Here is a 20228-nt window from a genome sequence, read left to right as displayed (position 1 = left end):
AAGACCAATATCTCAAAGAATTCCTCATTTAAGTATTACTTTTCATTGTTTTTTAAAAAATATCTTTGCTTATTTGTTCACTTTTTTGACATTTATTATATGCTTTTTATCAAATTTCCGATGATATGAATATATATTCTATATAAGAATGACGCTACATTCAATCTAAGACCAATATCTCAAAGAATTCCTCATTTAAGTATTACTTTTCATTTTTGATTCAATTTTCGAACGGTTTTCGTAAATTTTGCATCATTTCATTTTTTAATGGGAAAATCATCTATATTTAATCAAAAAAGAGCAAACTTTACAAACGAAAATAAAATATTTATCAGGGAACAATCTGATAAATACCAAAAATCAACATCGAGAGATGAAAAAACGAATATAATCAAACAAGTTCTTCAATATTTTAATATTAAATACGCCGAAAATGAATCTAAAGCTGTCAGAAGATATTTTAGTTATATTGCAGTTAAAAATATTCCCGCAGTTACTGGAAAATATCCTGATACAATTGTTCGCAAAGATATGCTTTATTCGCATGATCATACAAATATTATTAATTCAAATAATATTGAACGTTACTACCGTTGCATCGATCATTCTTGTCAAGCACGTTATTTAGTTAAAATTGAGAACAGTTCAGTTTCCGAAGATTTACAAAAGGAACATATACCCGAATGCAGACAATTTAAAAAGTTACAAAATGAAAAAAATGATCTTCATAAATCAATGACTCTGACAGAAATATACAATAAGGCAATGGCAAAATTTTCTGAAGACAACGGCACTTTTCAGCAGATTAAAAAATTTATGACAGAACTTGCTGTTGGTACTGATGAAAACCCATTAATTAAAGATTCATTGGTCAGGGAAGTTTATAATAAGTCCAGAAAATTTTCTGTTGGAGAAAAAATTACAGACGATGAAATTGCTAATTTTTGTTTAATAAATGGCGAGCAGTTTTTCATTGGCCATGATTTTCAAGCAAATTGTGAGACGATGTTTTTTGGTTTTGAGAAGGCAATTCAATTTGCAAAAGAAGCCACAGATTTATTTTGCGATGGAACTTTTAAAATTACACCAAAACATTTTCAAAAAGGACAGATGCTAACAATTATGATTTGTGAACCTTCAACAAATCAATATCTACCACTTTTATTTATATTCATGAAAAACCGCACATTTGAATCTTATAAGAAGGCATTTGAATATATTTTTACTGTCAAGGGTATTCAATTTTCAAAGCTAATTCAAATTCATTGTGATTTTGAAAAGGGAATGATAGAGGCACTTCAACAAATTTTCCCTAAAGTCCGTATAATTGGATGCCTATTTCATTTCAAACAAGCTTTACACAGGAAACTTGTAGCACTTTATACAAAAAATTTCAATACTTTACAAAATTCTTTATTTAAGCTATATTCTATTACTCCATTCATGTCTCATGAAGAATTTGTACTTACAATGCATATAATTAATCAAAATAAAGTTGATTCGATCAAAGATTATATTGATTATTTCAACAAAGTTTGGTTGCCGCACTACAATTTAATATCTCAATATAATAATGCAACTGCAATATTCACTAATGATTGCCTCGAGAGTATGCATTCAGAATTTTCTTCGTTAAAACATCCAAACATTTATGAAGCTATTAAGAAGATATCTCAAATCCAATTAGATAAATATAACGCCATCAAAAATAACCAGAAGATCGAGCGCCATATAAAAACCGTTATCACTGATAGCTACAAAAATTATATTCTTGACTGCTTTCAAAAAGAACTTGAGAAAACAATTTTTTCTATCAAACAATACAACGTAAGTGATCTTTCTTTGGCTCAGAACGAGATTTCTCCATATGGTTCCATAGAATCGAGTTCATTGTTCGAAAATATTCCAGTTCATGATGCAGATATACTCAAATCGATCGATCTAACAGATAAAGATACAATGATCACTAAGTTTATTAATGAAAAAAGAGAAAAAATTATGGCATTATTTAATGAAACATTAAATCATCCAGATTTTAATTCATCCACTCCAATTCAAACTAATTTTGAGCAAGCCGATACAAATCAAGGTTCAGATGCTCCAATTCGCTCCGAAAATTCAAATATTGCAGACTCTACAGATTTAGAACCAGAAAATCAAAACCATCCTTCTACAAATCAAATGTCTAGTAATCTAGAACATAAGCTGGACCTTCTTGATCATATTGAAAAACAATTATCGAAAATGCGCTCGTTATTGGGAATTCTTCCTACTACAAATGCTATTGTTGGGCCGTCAAAACAAGTTTCAGTTAATAGCAAGCAAAATTCTGAAAAAAATAAGAAAAAATCTTCCATAACAACAAAATCAAACAATAAAAAACAAAATTCATCCGACAATCCTCCTAAACGTAAAGCTCCTATTTCGGAAAGGATTCTCAGCGATAATAACTTATATTTTCAAGTTCATCGAAAGAGATCGAAAAGCAAACGTTCCACATCTACAGAGAAAAAGAATTGATATATGAAGTCTAATTCCTTTTATAACTAAAAAAAAAAAAAAAAAAAAAGGTAGTGGGGCCTCCAGGCACTTCGTGCCCTCTAGCCCTGAAGATGTTTAGTATAACTTTGTCCGGACAAGTAAGGGTCTATCGTCGCTACAGGAAAAGTTACAGGCGTTCCAAGGAAGTAAACTTTGAGAAGCCTTTTTCCCCTTATAGAATGAGATAGGACGGTTATTTTACAAAACTGACAACACTTTGACCGAGTAGTTTTTTGTGCTGAACAAAAAGTGTCATATAAACATCTGTCAAAAACCGTTTTTAACTTCACTTAAAATGCCACGTAAGCTACGTAAGAATATACGTAAGAGGAAGAGAGCATTGAAACATCCAATAGTAAAACTGACACCACAACAACAGTTGCAACAACAAATGATGAATGACCCCACTATGTTGCAACAAATGTCAAGCAACCCTATGCTTTTAAACCGAGTTATTGGTGCACAGAGTGGAGGTTTAAGAGCGGCACTTTTAGCGAAAATGGCAGGCTATGGTGGAGCTGCAGACGGAACAGCTTATAACCCTCAAAGTCAAATGAATTTGAGTTCACTCAAAAATCAAATAACAGATGTCAAAAAGTCAAACATAGACATACAGAAACAAATAAGTGAAAACGAAAAGAAACTAGAATATGACAGACACACAAAGAAACTCAATGAGTTAAACGTAGAGAAAAAGAAGAAAGAAGAACAACTGAAAGAACTAAGTACAGAGGAATATGCGAAAAAAGTGTCAGAAAAAGCAGCAGAAGTAGCAAAAATGGAACAAGATGTTATAAATTTGAAAAACCATACTACTCAATATAAAGTACTGAAAGATGAAGAGATAAAACAAAAAGCCATGAAGACATATATGGATAGCGATGAGTATAAAAAAGAAGTTGAAGCAAATGTAAAGGCAGAAAAACTTTTACAGTTGCAAAACCAAACCGTACAGTATGAAAACTTAGCACAAGAAAGTAAAAATAACGACGCAGCCATGCAAAAGGCAATGAAAAGCGCAGAATATATAAAAGCTAACAATGACTGGTTAGATGCCCAAGCCAACGCTAAAGCAGCCCAGCTTATAGGGTCAATAAGGACAAAAATACAAGCGGATGAAGACAGTTCAAATGAAGCTTTAACAAATGCTGACTTTAAGAACGCCTTCGAAGCTCTTCATAGTAAGGTGAAACAAGTGAACGACTTCTCATCTGGAAAGAAACTGAAGTCTGAAGGTTTCGACAAAGAGTTAAAAGAAGTAGCACAAAATATGACGAAAATAACAGATGCAGCAACGAGACAGGCAGTTCAAAGTGCCTATGACGCCGTTAGAGCAACTGTTGTGGAAAGTCAAGAAAAAGAGTTACAACAGACCAAAACAGACCTAGTAAATGCTTTCTTAAGAACGAAAAGTCAGGTAGGACATTATGCTGCAGATGGAACATATGTGCCAGCTGGTGGAACTTATATACCAGCTGGTGGAACTTATATACTAGCTAGTGGAACTTATATACCACCAAACCCTCCAAGAGAAGCACCTGCACCAGGACTACCTAAAACATTTACATCGTCACATGGACACAGACACAGGCATGCACCAAAACCAACACAACAACCAACACAACAACCAACAGTTCAAAACACTGCACCACAACCAACAGTTCAAAACCCTGCACAACAACCACCTCCACAACCAGCACAGCAACCAACAGTTCAAAACCTGCACAACAACAACCACAAACAGAGCAAGGACATAAAAGAAGTAGAGAACAAGGAAACCAAGATTTCTTAAAAATGCTTAAAGAAGACTATGGTTACCCAGATACTCTTGACTTTAGTGACAGATATAAAGAAGCTATTAGAAAGTTCAAGGAAGGAAATACTGACCCGAACCTATTTAGCTTTATGGTTCAGCACCAAATGGGATATAATTTCAAACCTGGAAAATACAAGCTCGCTAAGGGATATGATTTAATAGCATATCATCCAAATGACATGAACGAATTTACTCCGAGATATTTGGTGTCAGAGATAAATGATGATTCAACTATCTTCATGAAACGCGTAAAAAATAGAGACGGAACGAAAGAACAAAGGCTTATGAATGCGGATGACTTAAATAGGGAACTTGTTGAAAACGGTCTCGGAATATATGAAATGCCAGCAGATGAGGTACAAGAAACTCCACAGGAAGAAGTTCAGATACAACCAGACATGGAAGAAATAGTTCAGCAACAACAGCTAGAAGAGCCTGAAGGAAACGAACAAGTCCCTCCTTTGGAAACTAACTTCACAGAACTAGATGAAGATTTGGAACAGCCGAAAAATCTTGACCCTCAACAAGAGTATGAGGTGAATATGGAATCTTTCCAAGAGTCTAAAAAAAATTCGGCTGACATGGTAGAAGAATATCGAAAAATGTTTGCCGACATACAAAAGACTCCAACATCAGATGAAAATATTCAGCATAGAATGGAAGTACTGAAAGAAAATGTACACAAATACAACAATCCTTTTTACTTACGACCATATAACGTTCAATCTTTGGCTGAACTCGGTGAAAATAAAAGGTTAAATTTCAACAAAACATATAGAAATGAAACATTGTTTAAAGTTCATTCAGAACCTAACCAATATGGAAACAAACCTACTTTTGTTTCTGCAGACTATGGAACTACAATGAGATGGGGTCATAAAGCTAACCCGGATAGGTGGTTCATAAACTTACAACCTCAATTCCAAGAAGTTGTAGACGCAATGGAAGTCAATGGTGAACCAGATTTAGCTGGTATTTTCAGCGCGGCTTTAATGCCATTGAAAGATATGAAAGATGCAGATATTTTGAACCAGTATGAAATGAACATGGCTGATGGAAATATAACACCTGACGTTCTAGAACATTTATCTCAAAGAACTACACAGAACCATAAAGATGGTATATTTGGTGAAGAGTTTAGAAAGAAAGTTAGGGAGACAGAAGGAAGAGAACCTATTGTACATGACCTTGCAAACGAAAGTTTACAAAATGTCATAAAAACTTACTTTGCAGACAATGAACCGAGAAGGGATGAATATTTAAGAAAACTCAAATGGACAGTACCAAATGAAATGTTAGTATTGAAAAACATGTTCCTTGACAAAATAAAACCAACTACAGAAATAAATGACGCAAGACTGAAACATTGGGTAAAAGCTTTCCCATTCACAAAAGATATTGTTGGTAACATGGAAAGAAAACCAGAATGGCTACAAAAACATATATTTGGAAACGAGCTTATTCCATATGGACAAGCTCTGTTTGAAGAGCTTGAACCGGAAACTCAGGAAAGAGTCATGCAAACAATACGCGAAGACTCAAATACAAACTATGACAAAATCTTTCTAGGATATAGGTTACCTGAGATGGGCGACCAGAGCCCAAAGGCAAAAAGGACATGGGAAATTTACAACATACTAGGTGAACATGAGGCAAAGATGCAACAACTTGAAGCAGAGGGCAAGTTACCAAAAGCGACACCAAAGAAGAAGAGAAGAGTAGAACAAAGTGAAAGTAGTGAAGATGCAACTAGTGAAAGTAGTGGCAATGAAGGAAAAAGAAGAGTTAAAAACTCAGTCAGGAAGAAAGTAAAGCTTGGTCCGAGTGGGTTCTATTATGACACATAAATCCAACTATTCTATATTTTTACCCATATGAAATGTACGCCGCTCAGAATATAACGCCAACAGTTTTGGATGCCATGAACGGAAATGTTTCCGAATGGTATAACGAATGCGACAATGCCATTAGAAGGTCAGAAATAGTTCCTGGAACTTACGAATATACAACTGCTGTTTCTTATGGAAATGTAGGTGAGTTTGGAGAAGGTTCTTCAACAACAGTAGATATTGCTTGCGACAGGTTTCATATAATTTCTATTGACAACTCATTCTTATACGTGGAACAAGACATTGAAATAAAACCTTCTGCCAAGTTGTCTGACAAGAAAGGTTGCAATGGAATTTTCTATGTCGGATACCAATATGCTCCAGAAGTTTTCATGGGATATAAGATATATTCTAACTCTGACTTAGTTCAAACAGTAACATGGGCAAACTATGAATGGTTCGCTTTGAGAAACTCAGTACAACCACAAGCTAGAGAACAAACAGACCAATATGCAACTATTGAGAAAATAAGAAGACTTGACCCTAACGTTCCAGGAGTTTATGTTAACCTTTCTGGTTCAGATGGAAATGCTGTCACTAAAGTAAAACTGAAACTTAGAGTTCCTTTGTCATCTTTCCTCATCTTCAGGTTTTTAAGATACTTGCCAAACTGGGCAGGAAAAATTTCTATTGAACTTACTCCAAGCAAAAATAACTTAGTCATTGCACCAACGCAAGACCCATTCACTCTTACAGACGTAAAGGGAGCAAATCAAACGTCATTCGCCGAATTTTGCAAAGACAAAGTTGACTTAGACTTTGGTTTCTCAAACCTCAACACTGAAGTAAAGTATTATTTCAATGCTGCTGGAACTGCTTGGGACCCAGTTAGGTTTACATGCGAACAGTTTGAATGCAAGAGAATAGAAAGCAGACTTGCAGTCTATATGTTGGACCCAGATATTTCAAATGCTTTAGCTGCCAAATATATTGCAGTTCCACTTATGTTCCCTATACACCAAATCTGTCAAAGACTTTGCAGGTGAAGTTGGAAACCAAAATCCAGGAACCGCAGGTGCAAGAACAGATATTGCTTTAACAACTGCAATGAAACACGCAGATACTATGTTTGTACTGTTCAGACGAACTATAAATGACTATTCTTGTTTCTACAACCCCGGTATTAAATATCATATAAACATAGATGGCAAATATTATCCAAGAGAAGAATATTCTACAGTTGAGGATATGAGGTCATACAACTTGACATTAGATGCTATGAACTTTAACAACAACTTCACAACAACCATTAACCCTGAAATGCAAAGTTCTATTATGCCATATGTGAAAGTATGGACCCATACAGGAAGTCAAAAAACTCAATATACAAATGGAGACCGTTCAAACTTTTGGCTTGGCATTCCATTTGCTGACTCAGAAGACTTTATGGGTGGTATTTCAACTGTTGGTACTGTACAAATACAATATACTGGTGACAGAGACGGTCCATATGAACTGAGAGCAAAGAAGTTTACAAAACCAATAGCACTTTTCACGGAAGATGCTCTTTTGAAGATTCGTTCGATGAAACCTGCTGGGGCTCCTCAGATTGGCATAACGACAGCTTCCATCGAGCAGATTTTGGCAGCAGGTCAGTAAGTTGTTCTTGAACTGACTTCTCTCCATCGTAAATAGTTATGACACCAGTTTTGACATAAAATTGTATTATAAACTTACCTTTAGAAATATCTGTAAGTTTTGTTGTTATATTTTTGTCTGCTTCAAGAACTTTCACCATTTCAGTTATACCAACTTTCTTTGCTTTATGAAAATATTTTGGTTCAGCAAAGACTGCTATTCTATAACATTTACCATTGTTTGTATAAAGAACTATTCTGTCAATGTATTTGTATTGTTTGTGTGTGTAAACTTTGTTCTGCTTCAATTCGAAGAGATACTCAAATACGTCCATCTTTTTATTCTAAGTAAAATGTCATTTCCGAAAAATAGAAGCGTGAATGTTTCAAAAGGTTTAATGGCGGTGGCAGATGTGAAGTTAAATTCACCAACTCAAACAAACAGTCAAAGTGTTATTGTCAATGTCAAAGAAAGAGATGTTGAAGTGGGGAAACCATACGAGGACGAAGATGGTATAACAATTGTTCCTGTAAAAGAACAACCAACATATCCTGAAGTTAGCAGAGACTTAAGTTCTGTTGCAGATATTCGAAACGACTACCAACAACTTAAAGACAAACTTCAAACTCAGGAGAAGATTTGTCAAGCTTTAGGTATAATGTTAAACTTGGTCGAACACAACCCTGTAAAAGTGAACTCATATGTCATTGCACCTCATGAAGTTTTGAAAGAACTATTGAAACTTTTGACAGAGGCAGACGATATAAACATCAAAGAAATAGAACCCGACGTTAGTTGCTGTGGTGTTTCATATAATGTCATTGACAAGATATACGTTATGAAAGGAGGTGAAACGTTGAACTTAAAATATAGTTTCCCAGACGTTATAAAAATATTTGACGACCACAACATTTCATTAAAATTTATTTGCTAAGTAAATGGCAGAAGACATAGTGGTTTATACTATTACGACTAAAAACCCTGAGTCATATAATTCTATAACAACAAACTTACAAAGTCCTCAAGGACGATATTGTAAACTAACTTTAAACACAATGACGACTAAAGCTTGTTTTGCTCTTTTGACACCAGAAGATTTTATTGTTGTGAATGGTAAAAAATACTCCTTTGAAGATACTTACTCAGATATACCACCAACAGGTTTTGTTGACTTATTTAATACTTTAAGGACGAGTGTAACATGTGCTGCAACTAGAGCAGGTTTCATTATGTTTGGATGTCCGACTGAGTTTACTATAAACAATATGAGCTATAATACAAAACTTATATCTGGTTTTTACTACCAACAGTTTCCTATAACAGGAAAAGGTGTCATACAAGGAATGTCTATTCCATTGACTTTAAGTACACCTATTTTATATATTGTTTCAAACTTAGGTTCAAAGTGTTATTCGAATGTCGACAGAAACTATTATGACCAAAAGATACTTATGCGTATAAACAACACATTCTCTGCTGGTTTGCCTATTGTTCATTCGAATGCAGAGTTTTCAGCTTTAGTAAACTCAAACACTTTAGCAAACATAAACTTAACCTTAGTTGACGCAAACTTTGTTCCTGTAAAACTTTTATGTCCTATGTATTTGTCAATGACGGCAGAAAGTTTCGAATTGGAAGATGCAACTGGTGAAAGTATTGTATTACAAGAACAACTTCAACAACAAATAGCTCAAGAACAACAAATAGCTCAAGAACAACAAATGCAACAAATAGCTCAAGAATAAAAAAAATATTTTTTTTTATTTTTATAAAAATGTACAGAATAGATGTTTCAGATTTTTATGACTTCCAAGCATTCAGAAATATGTGTCCATTTCGAGACTATAACAAAGCAGTCGAGAATTTGAAACGTTTAGTCATTTATGTTGACTCTGCCCCAGAATGTTATGTTATGAAAGAATGGGATGTAGTCTTTAACAAACCTAAAGCGACAATAGTTTCAGAACAAGAATGTAAACAGAAACTTAAGAAAATAAAAGTTGTACAAGTTGGCATGAAGATGTTAGATGCTTGGGATATCTTATTGTCAAAGTTAGAAGATTTTTCAGTTCGAGGTATAAAGTTCTATACACCTTCTCCAAACTTCTATTCTATCTTCACTGGATATAAATACGAACAAGTAGAATGGAAAGAAAATGTTATAGAAGCTTGGTTAGACCATGTCAAAGAAATTATATGCAATGGAAACGAAAGAGTCTATGAGTATATCTTATGTTGGTTTGCAAACATCTTACAACATCCAAGTGCTAAAAATGAAACTGCTCTCATTATAATTGGAAAACAAGGAACAGGTAAGAACACTTTCTTTACAGATATTTTGTGCAAACTGTTAGAAGGTTATTCGAACCCTAATATGACAAACTTAGAAAACATCTGCGGTAAATTTAACTCTTCAATAGAGAATATGAAACTTATAGTTTGCAATGAACTTCAAAGTATAGATACAACAAAAGTTTTAAACTCAGATGCTTTGAAGAGTCTTATAACAGACAAAGTTGGAGTTGTTGAAAGAAAATATAAAGACCAAAGAGTTTGTGAAAATGTTGCAAACTTCGTTATGGTTTCAAACAATGCTGTTCCGATGAAGTTAGAAAGTTCTGACAGAAGATATGTAGTTGTCAGAACGTCAGATTCTCATATGCAAGATACAGAATATTTTGATGACTTAGCAGAAACTTTGACATCTGACTTTTACAACCACTTGTTCTCATATTTTATGACATTAGATATTTCAAAGTTCAATCCAAGACAAATTCCACATACCGAAGAGAGACAAACATTGTTAGAAGCAAACAAGAGTGTATATGAACTGTTCATAGATGAAACTGACTTTGAGTGTTTAGATGAAAGGTCATTGTACGATTCGTATAAACAATATTGTCAAGAGTATGGTTATATGACAGCGTCTAAACGAACATTCTTGGCAAATGTCAAAAGTCTTTTAGACGTACAGAATGGTGTATATACAAAGAAAAATTTTTCTGAGTAAATTTTAAAAAAAAATATTTTTTTATCCGATAGAAAAGATGACAGAAAAATTAACTTTTTACATAGCGCCACACCCTTCTTGCCCACATCTTTTTAAGCCACAATATATAGACATAGAACTAAATAGAGAAAGCGAAATTCTACAAACAGAAGAAAGCGAAATTCCACAAACAGAAGAAACATATAGAGACCTAGATAACGAAAATGGATATGCGCTATTCTGGTTAGATTGTCCTTATGAAATGTATGAAAAAAAGGCTTTATATGAAGAATATAGAAAATATTGTCATGAAAACGATATAAGACCAAGCTCTAGAGAAAAATTCTATGCTGGTATAAAACATCTTTTCGAAGTTCGGAATGGCAAATATAGAAAGAAATAATTTTTCTGAGTAAATTTTAAAAAAAATATTTTTTTTATCCGATAGAAAAGATGGCAAAATTCATCTCAGTAAACAAGTACATGTCAGGACTTAAAGAAGAACTAGACCCATTCACATATTTGAATGTTTACTTCTACCATTTTGAAAAGTCTTCATTCAGCAAAGTTTGGAACATCGAACCAGTTAAGTTTGCTATTGTGACTAAAAATGGTGCGAAATTTGAAGACTTAGACATAGAAGGTTTGTTAGCAGTCAAAGAAAGTTTTGACAGAAGGTTCTCAAAACTCGAAGAAGGCAAAGCATACAAACTTGTTATACCTTATGAACCAAAGAAAGCAGACGACTATGAATATTATGAGTCTAAAGTTGTAGAAGTTCAAGGTAAATTGGGTAAAAAGATTTTAGAGTCTAAGCCAGTGTTTGCTCCTAAAGAGGAAGAGAACATTGACATTGACCCAGAAATGTTCTAAAAATAAAATTTTATTTTTACATGTCAAATTTCTTTTTCTCTGGTTCAGGTTCTTTCTTCTCTTCTTCTACTTTCTTTTCTTTCTTTTCTCTCTTCTTCTTTTCTGGTGGAGTTATGTCAAACTTCTCAGAACCATATTTTTGTAAAAGTTCTTTGTCCTTTAATAGCTCTTCTATTCTGTTTTCTATTTCATCTTCAAGAACAGTGCATGTGTCTTCTTTGCATTCTAAGAAGTTTTGTTGGACTTCATCTCTCCAAGAGGCGTCATCTCTGTCAACAAGTCTGTCATTGACAAATTTTAAGACTTCTCTGCTTAATGTTTTATGGTTCTTGTCATATTCCCAGAAACAGAACTTTAGAACAAATTCACCTTTCTTGTTTACACTATGTAAGATTTTATGGTCGACAGATGTTTGTGCTGTCGAAAAGCTTGTCTCGAATATAGATGGCGAAATCGCTAGACATTTTCTAAAAGATAAAAATTTTAATTTTTCTAAAAATATGTTAGAAAAAAAGTTTGCTGACATTACAAGAAAATTTGAGAATGTTTTAAACAAGAACAAGGTGAAGTTAGAAAATGCTCAGATAAAGCCTATACATGACAAGTTCTTATTTGCTCAGAATGGTATAACAGGTCTAATTGCACCACCTGGGTCGGGTAAGACTTTCACTTATCTAAAATGGCTGCACAACAACAAGAACTAGATGAGAAGAACCCATCTATGAGTTAGTTGTCATTTGTAGTACTTCTGGTCAATTTGACCAAACCGTCAATTCGTTCAAAGATATTATAAAGAAGTCTAAGTTTAGTATGTATAAAGGATACTGAGTTGTTAGATTGGATAAAGAAGTACAAAGAAGAGTTTTGAAGTACAATGCTATAAATGAGTATATAAATTCGAAGTTTAAAGACCCAAATGAGGAAATGCAGAGAATATTAGAGAAGAAACACTTCAGAAACAAACAGAAAGAGATAGAATACATTTCGAAGAAATTGCAATCTTACGATTGGAAGACTTACCCTCATAGATGTCTTCTTATCTTAGATGACTTTGCTTCTCATCCTTTGTTAAAGAATAGAGAACAAGATATGTGTCGAATTCTTAAGAAGCTCAGACACTTTAACATCTCAGTTGTCATTTGTGTACAGACAGCAAAGAGTTTAAGTAAGGATGTAAAGAGAATACTTACTGACATTGTATTTTCCCCGGATTGTCCGAAGACGATTTCATGGAACTTATGAAAGAGTCCATGGCAGGTAAGTTGACAGACATGAACTATGGGAGAAGTACAAAGTCATACAAGACCCTCATACTTCTTTCAGAATTCACATCTACGCAAACAAAGTTCAAATTGTAAAAAGTCAAGCTTGAAAAATATAAGTGTTTAGTCTTAGTAAGATGGTAGCTTCTTAAAGCAAATACCATTGCTGAGTTTTATGTACGTGAAGAGAAGTACAATGAATTCAATTACGAGTACAATTGCAATGACAACTAAGGCAACTATTTTTGTCTTTTGCCAGCAAGGGTACTTCTTCTCTTCCAATGGTTCGGCAGAACTATACTCACTCATGAGAAATGCCAAAACGGTTTAATAGAAAAAGTGAAAGTTATTCTTCATTTTTTTGTATGTAAGATATGATTTTAGGGATTTTTTTGACGAAGTGTCAAGTTCTCTTCGTAAAAAAATAACAGTTATATAATGAAAAAGTGTCATTTTTTCACGATTTCAGGGATTTTTTTGACGAAGTGTCAAAGTTCTCTTCGTAAAAAAATAACAGTTATATAATGAAAAAGTGTCATTTTTTCATGTCCGAAGACTCGAAGGTGCAACACTTCCAAAATACCGACGAACTCAGAAGAGCAGCATGGCAGTATTCTTGACAACTTCTTTGAGTTCTCCAGGTACACCTTGGAAAATGCTGAAGAACTCCGACACAGAGAATTTGGAGAAATTGCACTCCAATACTACCTTGACAAACAAAGGGTAAACAAAGGGTAAAATAAGACTAAAAACTTAACGTTTAAAAAGTGACATTTTTAATGAGCTCCGAGTCACCGAGAAAACTTGGTCAGATGTTAGCAGCTTACTTCCCTGAGGAGGATGGAAGCGTTACATACGTAAGGTTCAAAAACAACGAACCTGGAATTGCGTACCAAATTCGCAATTACATGACCATGGAAGAGTACGAAAGGCTCCTACAAGAGAAACCAGCTCTAAACAACTCAGAAAAGAAAGAATAAAAAGTTTAACTCGTAATTGTTTATTTTTTTACTTGTATGGGCAAGCTGCAAGAATGAAGTCGACTATCTCAGTCTTTGTCTTGACGAGCTGGACGGCTCTTGCAAGTACGTCTGTTTTGCGGTCTCCAGCTGGTGTTTGACCTTCGTAATTGCGCATGTTCTTGAGAGCTCCAACTGTAAATGATTGTAGGATGAAGAGTCTCTCAGACTGCTTGAGGTAGTCTTCACGGTCGCGAACCGAATCTGTGGTACGAGTCGAATCGGTCGATTTGAGGGAAGAGACTGAAAGCCTGTCATCTTCCATTGGAGCTGTAGCATACTCTTTGCGTAAGCGGTTCAGACCTTCTTCGAAGTCTTGGTCTCTCTTCGATTGAGATTGGAATTGGAATTGCTGGGGTGGAGCTTGCTGGGATGGAGCTTGCTGGGGTGGAGCTTGCTGGATGGAGCTTGCTGAGATTGGAATTGCTGGGGTGGAGCTTGCTGGAACATCCAAGGGGGGGAAGTAAGGCATAGGTTGAGGAGGAGGGTAGTTCGGGAAGCCTTGTGGTGGGTAGTAACATTGAGGTGGAAATTGGTAGTAATTTGGTGGAGGTACTTGCTGGAACTGAGGTGCAGGGGCTGGTGCTTTAGGTTCTGTAGCTTTCGGTACTTCTGGCTTTGGAAGGCATTCAGGAAGAGGAACGTCAGTCATCCGTTTGTGTCCTGTCGGAAGGAAAATTTTTTCCTGTCGGATGGAAGGACTCGGAATGCCAGAAGGAAGAACTTTTCCTGTCGGAAGGAAAAATTTTTCCTGTCGGAAGGAAGAACTTTTCCTGAAGTTCGACCAAAAAGTTCTCAATTTTCGAAAATTTGAATGGTTTACGGACGGACAACTGGAAAATTTTTTCCGGACAAAGGGAAAAATTTTTCCTTCCGACAGGAAAAAATTTTCCAGTTGTCCGTCCGTAAACCATTCAAATTTTCGAAAATTGAGAACTTTTTGGTCGAACTTCAGGAAAAGTTCTTCCTTCCGACAGGAAAAATTTTTCCTTCCGACAGGAAAAGTTCTTCCTTCTGGCATTCCGAGTCCTTCCATCCGACAGGAAAAAATTTTCCTTCCGACAGGACACAAACGGATGACTGACGTTCCTCTTCCTGAATGCCTTCCAAAGCCAGAAGTACCGAAAGCTACAGAACCTAAAGCACCAGCCCCTGCACCTCAGTTCCAGCAAGTACCTCCACCAAATTACTACCAATTTCCACCTCAATGTTACTACCCACCACAAGGCTTCCCGAACTACCCTCCTCCTCAACCTATGCCTTACTTCCCCAACCCTTGGATGTTCCAGCAAGCTCCACCCCAGCAATTCCAATCTCAGCAAGCTCCATCCCAGCAAGCTCCACCCCAGCAAGCTCCATCCCAGCAAGCTCCATCCCAGCAAGCTCCACCCCAGCAATTCCAATTCCAATCTCAATCGAAGAGAGACCAAGACTTCGAAGAAGGTCTGAACCGCTTACGCAAAGAGTATGCTACAGCTCCAATGGAAGATGACAGGCTTTCAGTCTCTTCCCTCAAATCGACCGATTCGACTCGTACCACAGATTCGGTTCGCGACCGTGAAGACTACCTCAAGCAGTCTGAGAGACTCTTCATCCTACAATCATTTACAGTTGGAGCTCTCAAGAACATGCGCAATTACGAAGGTCAAACACCAGCTGGAGACCGCAAAACAGACGTACTCGCAAGAGCCGTCCAGCTCGTCAAGACAAAGACTGAGATAGTCGACTTCATTCTTGCAGCTTGCCCATACAAGTAAAAAAATAAACAATTACGAGTTAAACTTTTTATTCTTTCTTTTCTGAGTTGTTTAGAGCTGGTTTCTCTTGTAGGAGCCTTTCGTACTCTTCCATGGTCATGTAATTGCGAATTTGGTACGCAATTCCAGGTTCGTTGTTTTTGAACCTTACGTATGTAACGCTTCCATCCTCCTCAGGGAAGTAAGCTGCTAACATCTGACCAAGTTTTCTCGGTGACTCGGAGCTCATTAAAAATGTCACTTTTTAAACGTTAAGTTTTTAGTCTTATTTTACCCTTTGTTTACCCTTTGTTTGTCAAGGTAGTATTGGAGTGCAATTTCTCCAAATTCTCTGTGTCGGAGTTCTTCAGCATTTTCCAAGGTGTACCTGGAGAACTCAAAGAAGTTGTCAAGAAGATACTGCCATGCTGCTCTTCTGAGTTCGTCGGTATTTTGGAAGTGTTGCACCTTCGAGTCTTCGGACATGAAAAAATGACACTTTTTCATTATATAACTGTTATTTTTTTACGAAGAGAACTTTGACACTTCGTCAAAAAAATCCCTGAAATCGTGAAAAAATGACACTTTTTCATTATATAACTGTTATTTTTTTACGAAGAGAACTTTGACACTTCGTCAAAAAAATCCCTAAAATCATATCTTACATACAAAAAAATGAAGAATAACTTTCACTTTTTCTATTAAACCGTTTTGGCATTTCTCATGAGTGAGTATAGTTCTGCCGAACCATTGGAAGAGAAGAAGTACCCTTGCTGGCAAAAGACAAAAATAGTTGCCTTAGTTGTCATTGCAATTGTACTCGTAATTGAATTCATTGTACTTCTCTTCACGTACATAAAACTCAGCAATGGTATTTGCTTTAAGAAGCTACCATCTTACTAAGACTAAACACTTATATTTTTCAAGCTTGACTTTTTACAATTTGAACTTTGTTTGCGTAGATGTGAATTCTGAAAGAAGTATGAGGGTCTTGTATGACTTTGTACTTCTCCCATAGTTCATGTCTGTCAAACTTACCTGCCATGGACTCTTTCATAAGTTCCATGAAATCGTCTTCGGACAATCCGGGGAAAAGTACAATGTCAGTAAGTATTCTCTTTACATCCTTACTTAAACTCTTTGCTGTCTGTACACAAATGACAACTGAGATGTTAAAGTGTCTGAGCTTCTTAAGAATTCGACACATATCTTGTTCTCTATTCTTTAACAAAGGATGAGAAGCAAAGTCATCTAAGATAAAAGACATCTATGAGGGTAAGTCTTCCAATCGTAAGATTGCAATTTCTTCGAAATGTATTCTATCTCTTTCTGTTTGTTTCTGAAGTGTTTCTTCTCTAATATTCTCTGCATTTCCTCATTTGGGTCTTTAAACTTCGAATTTATATACTCATTTATAGCATTGTACTTCAAAACTCTTCTTTGGTACTTCTTTATCCAATCTAACAACTCAGTATCCTTATACATACTAACTTAGACTTCTTTATAATATCTTTGAACGAATTGACGGTTTGGTCAAATTGACCAGAAGTACTACAAATGACAACTAACTCATAGAATGGGTTCTTCTCATCTAGTTCTTGTTGTTGTGCAGCCATTTTAAGATAAGTGAAAGTCTTACCCGACCCAGGTGGTGCAATTAGACCTGTTATACCATTCTGAGCAAATAAGAACTTGTCATGTATAGGCTTTATCTGAGCATTTTCTAACTTCACCTTGTTCTTGTTTAAAACATTCTCAAATTTCTTGTCAATGTCAGCAAACTTTTTTTCTAACATATTTTTAGAAAAATTAAAATTTTTATCTTTTAGAAAATGTCTAGCGATTTCGCCATCTATATTCGAGACAAGCTTTTCGACAGCAAAACATCTGTCGACCATAAAATCTTACATAGTGTAAACAAGAAAGGTGAATTTGTTCTAAAGTTCTGTTTCTGGGAATATGACAAGAACCATAAAACATTAAGCAGAGAAGTCTTAAAATTTGTCAATGACAGACTTGTTGACAGAGATGACGCCTCTTGGAGAGATGAAGTCCAACAAAACTTCTTAGAATGCAAAGAAGACACATGCACTGTTCTTGAAGATGAAATAGAAAACAGAATAGAAGAGCTATTAAAGGACAAAGAACTTTTACAAAAATATGGTTCTGAGAAGTTTGACATAACTCCACCAGAAAAGAAGAAGAGAGAAAAGAAAGAAAAGAAAGTAGAAGAAGAGAAGAAAGAACCTGAACCAGAGAAAAAGAAATTTGACATGTAAAAATAAAATTTTATTTTTAGAACATTTCTGGGTCAATGTCAATGTTCTCTTCCTCTTTAGGAGCAAACACTGGCTTAGACTCTAAAATCTTTTTACCCAATTTACCTTGAACTTCTACAACTTTAGACTCATAATATTCATAGTCGTCTGCTTTCTTTGGTTCATAAGGTATAACAAGTTTGTATGCTTTGCCTTCTTCGAGTTTTGAGAACCTTCTGTCAAAACTTTCTTTGACTGCTAACAAACCTTCTATGTCTAAGTCTTCAAATTTCGCACCATTTTTAGTCACAATAGCAAACTTAACTGGTTCGATGTTCCAAACTTTGCTGAATGAAGACTTTTCAAAATGGTAGAAGTAAACATTCAAATATGTGAATGGGTCTAGTTCTTCTTTAAGTCCTGACATGTACTTGTTTACTGAGATGAATTTTGCCATCTTTTCTATCGGATAAAAAAAATATTTTTTTTAAAATTTACTCAGAAAAATTATTTCTTTCTATATTTGCCATTCCGAACTTCGAAAAGATGTTTTATACCAGCATAGAATTTTTCTCTAGAGCTTGGTCTTATATCGTTTTCATGACAATATTTTCTATATTCTTCATATAAAGCCTTTTTTTCATACATTTCATAAGGACAATCTAACCAGAATAGCGCATATCCATTTTCGTTATCTAGGTCTCTATATGTTTCTTCTGTTTGTGGAATTTCGCTTTCTTCTGTTTGTAGAATTTCGCTTTCTCTATTTAGTTCTATGTCTATATATTGTGGCTTAAAAAGATGTGGGCAAGAAGGGTGTGGCGCTATGTAAAAAGTTAATTTTTCTGTCATCTTTTCTATCGGATAAAAAAATATTTTTTTTTAAAATTTACTCAGAAAAATTTTTCTTTGTATATACACCATTCTGTACGTCTAAAAGACTTTTGACATTTGCCAAGAATGTTCGTTTAGACGCTGTCATATAACCATACTCTTGACAATATTGTTTATACGAATCGTACAATGACCTTTCATCTAAACACTCAAAGTCAGTTTCATCTATGAACAGTTCATATACACTCTTGTTTGCTTCTAACAATGTTTGTCTCTCTTCGGTATGTGGAATTTGTCTTGGATTGAACTTTGAAATATCTAATGTCATAAAATATGAGAACAAGTGGTTGTAAAAGTCAGATGTCAAAGTTTCTGCTAAGTCATCAAAATATTCTGTATCTTGCATATGAGAATCTGACGTTCTGACAACTACATATCTTCTGTCAGAACTTTCTAACTTCATCGGAACAGCATTGTTTGAAACCATAACGAAGTTTGCAACATTTTCACAAACTCTTTGGTCTTTATATTTTCTTTCAACAACTCCAACTTTGTCTGTTATAAGACTCTTCAAAGCATCTGAGTTTAAAACTTTTGTTGTATCTATACTTTGAAGTTCATTGCAAACTATAAGTTTCATATTCTCTATTGAAGAGTTAAATTTACCGCAGATGTTTTCTAAGTTTGTCATATTAGGGTTCGAATAACCTTCTAACAGTTTGCACAAAATATCTGTAAAGAAAGTGTTCTTACCTGTTCCTTGTTTTCCAATTATAATGAGAGCAGTTTCATTTTTAGCACTTGGATGTTGTAAGATGTTTGCAAACCAACATAAGATATACTCATAGACTCTTTCGTTTCCATTGCATATAATTTCTTTGACATGGTCTAACCAAGCTTCTATAACATTTTCTTTCCATTCTACTTGTTCGTATTTATATCCAGTGAAGATAGAATAGAAGTTTGGAGAAGGTGTATAGAACTTTATACCTCGAACTGAAAAATCTTCTAACTTTGACAATAAGATATCCCAAGCATCTAACATCTTCATGCCAACTTGTACAACTTTTATTTTCTTAAGTTTCTGTTTACATTCTTGTTCTGAAACTATTGTCGCTTTAGGTTTGTTAAAGACTACATCCCATTCTTTCATAACATAACATTCTGGGGCAGAGTCAACATAAATGACTAAACGTTTCAAATTCTCGACTGCTTTGTTATAGTCTCGAAATGGACACATATTTCTGAATGCTTGGAAGTCATAAAAATCTGAAACATCTATTCTGTACATTTTTATAAAAATAAAAAAAAATATTTTTTTTATTCTTGAGCTATTTGTTGCATTTGTTGTTCTTGAGCTATTTGTTGTTCTTGAGCTATTTGTTGTTGAAGTTGTTCTTGTAATACAATACTTTCACCAGTTGCATCTTCCA

The 20228-nt window shown here is 34.9% G+C and overlaps 13 protein-coding genes and 2 pseudogenes across 15 annotated transcripts, besides 2 other annotated features; 10 read left to right on the top strand and 5 right to left on the bottom strand.

Moving 5' to 3' along the window:
* Positions 1-2549: part of a mobile genetic element that runs on past the window's edge.
* On the top strand, positions 817-2520 carry TVAGG3_0965660 (MULE transposase domain-containing protein; the record flags this gene model as incomplete). The annotated part of the gene is made up of 1 exon (XM_001581521.2): positions 817-2520. The coding sequence occupies one exon, from the start codon at positions 817-819 to the stop codon at positions 2518-2520; it is 1704 nt and encodes a 567-aa protein (XP_001581571.2).
* A 287-nt stretch (positions 2550-2836) lies between the features above and the next one.
* On the top strand, positions 2837-3474 carry TVAGG3_0965640 (protein of unknown function, DUF4106 family; the record flags this gene model as incomplete). Its single annotated transcript, XM_051253565.1, has 1 exon — positions 2837-3474. A coding segment is annotated over one exon (638 nt), but the record flags the coding sequence as incomplete, so codon positions are not given.
* A 1689-nt stretch (positions 3475-5163) lies between these two features.
* Positions 5164-20228: part of a mobile genetic element that runs on past the window's edge.
* On the top strand, positions 5299-6204 carry TVAGG3_0965630 (protein of unknown function, DUF4106 family; the record flags this gene model as incomplete). Its single annotated transcript, XM_051253564.1, has 1 exon — positions 5299-6204. One exon carries the CDS (start codon positions 5299-5301, stop codon positions 6202-6204), a length of 906 nt encoding a protein of 301 aa, XP_051079138.1.
* On the top strand, positions 8222-8659 carry TVAGG3_0965620 (protein of unknown function, DUF4106 family; the record flags this gene model as incomplete). The annotated part of the gene is made up of 1 exon (XM_051253563.1): positions 8222-8659. A coding segment is annotated over one exon (438 nt), but the record flags the coding sequence as incomplete, so codon positions are not given.
* Positions 9599-10047, top strand: TVAGG3_0965610 (uncharacterized protein; the record flags this gene model as incomplete). Its single annotated transcript, XM_051253562.1, has 1 exon — positions 9599-10047. A coding segment is annotated over one exon (449 nt), but the record flags the coding sequence as incomplete, so codon positions are not given.
* TVAGG3_0965600 (uncharacterized protein) lies at positions 10872-11216 on the top strand (the record flags this gene model as incomplete). Its single annotated transcript, XM_051253561.1, has 1 exon — positions 10872-11216. One exon carries the CDS (start codon positions 10872-10874, stop codon positions 11214-11216), a length of 345 nt encoding a protein of 114 aa, XP_051079135.1.
* Positions 11340-11686, top strand: TVAGG3_0965590 (annotated as a pseudogene). Its single transcript has one exon. A coding segment is annotated over exon 1 (347 nt).
* On the bottom strand, positions 11703-12038 carry TVAGG3_0965580 (uncharacterized protein; the record flags this gene model as incomplete). Its single annotated transcript, XM_051253560.1, has 1 exon — positions 11703-12038. A coding segment is annotated over one exon (336 nt), but the record flags the coding sequence as incomplete, so codon positions are not given.
* Positions 13728-13928, top strand: TVAGG3_0965570 (uncharacterized protein; the record flags this gene model as incomplete). Its single annotated transcript, XM_051253559.1, has 1 exon — positions 13728-13928. One exon carries the CDS (start codon positions 13728-13730, stop codon positions 13926-13928), a length of 201 nt encoding a protein of 66 aa, XP_051079133.1.
* Positions 13957-14619, bottom strand: TVAGG3_0965560 (uncharacterized protein; the record flags this gene model as incomplete). Its single annotated transcript, XM_051253558.1, has 1 exon — positions 13957-14619. The coding sequence occupies one exon, from the start codon at positions 14617-14619 to the stop codon at positions 13957-13959; it is 663 nt and encodes a 220-aa protein (XP_051079132.1).
* TVAGG3_0965550 (uncharacterized protein) lies at positions 15044-15724 on the top strand (the record flags this gene model as incomplete). The annotated part of the gene is made up of 1 exon (XM_051253557.1): positions 15044-15724. The coding sequence occupies one exon, from the start codon at positions 15044-15046 to the stop codon at positions 15722-15724; it is 681 nt and encodes a 226-aa protein (XP_051079131.1).
* Positions 15753-15953, bottom strand: TVAGG3_0965540 (uncharacterized protein; the record flags this gene model as incomplete). Its single annotated transcript, XM_051253556.1, has 1 exon — positions 15753-15953. The coding sequence occupies one exon, from the start codon at positions 15951-15953 to the stop codon at positions 15753-15755; it is 201 nt and encodes a 66-aa protein (XP_051079130.1).
* On the bottom strand, positions 16626-17499 carry TVAGG3_0965530 (annotated as a pseudogene). The gene has a single exon. A coding segment is annotated over exon 1 (874 nt).
* TVAGG3_0965520 (uncharacterized protein) lies at positions 17536-17958 on the top strand (the record flags this gene model as incomplete). Its single annotated transcript, XM_001296264.2, has 1 exon — positions 17536-17958. A coding segment is annotated over one exon (423 nt), but the record flags the coding sequence as incomplete, so codon positions are not given.
* On the bottom strand, positions 18469-18843 carry TVAGG3_0965510 (uncharacterized protein; the record flags this gene model as incomplete). Its single annotated transcript, XM_051253555.1, has 1 exon — positions 18469-18843. A coding segment is annotated over one exon (375 nt), but the record flags the coding sequence as incomplete, so codon positions are not given.

Source organism: Trichomonas vaginalis, chromosome I (assembly GCF_026262505.1).
Source record: "Trichomonas vaginalis G3 chromosome I, whole genome shotgun sequence".
Classification (NCBI taxonomy): domain Eukaryota; phylum Parabasalia; order Trichomonadida; family Trichomonadidae; genus Trichomonas; species Trichomonas vaginalis.
This window is presented reverse-complemented; position numbering and strand designations above follow the sequence as displayed.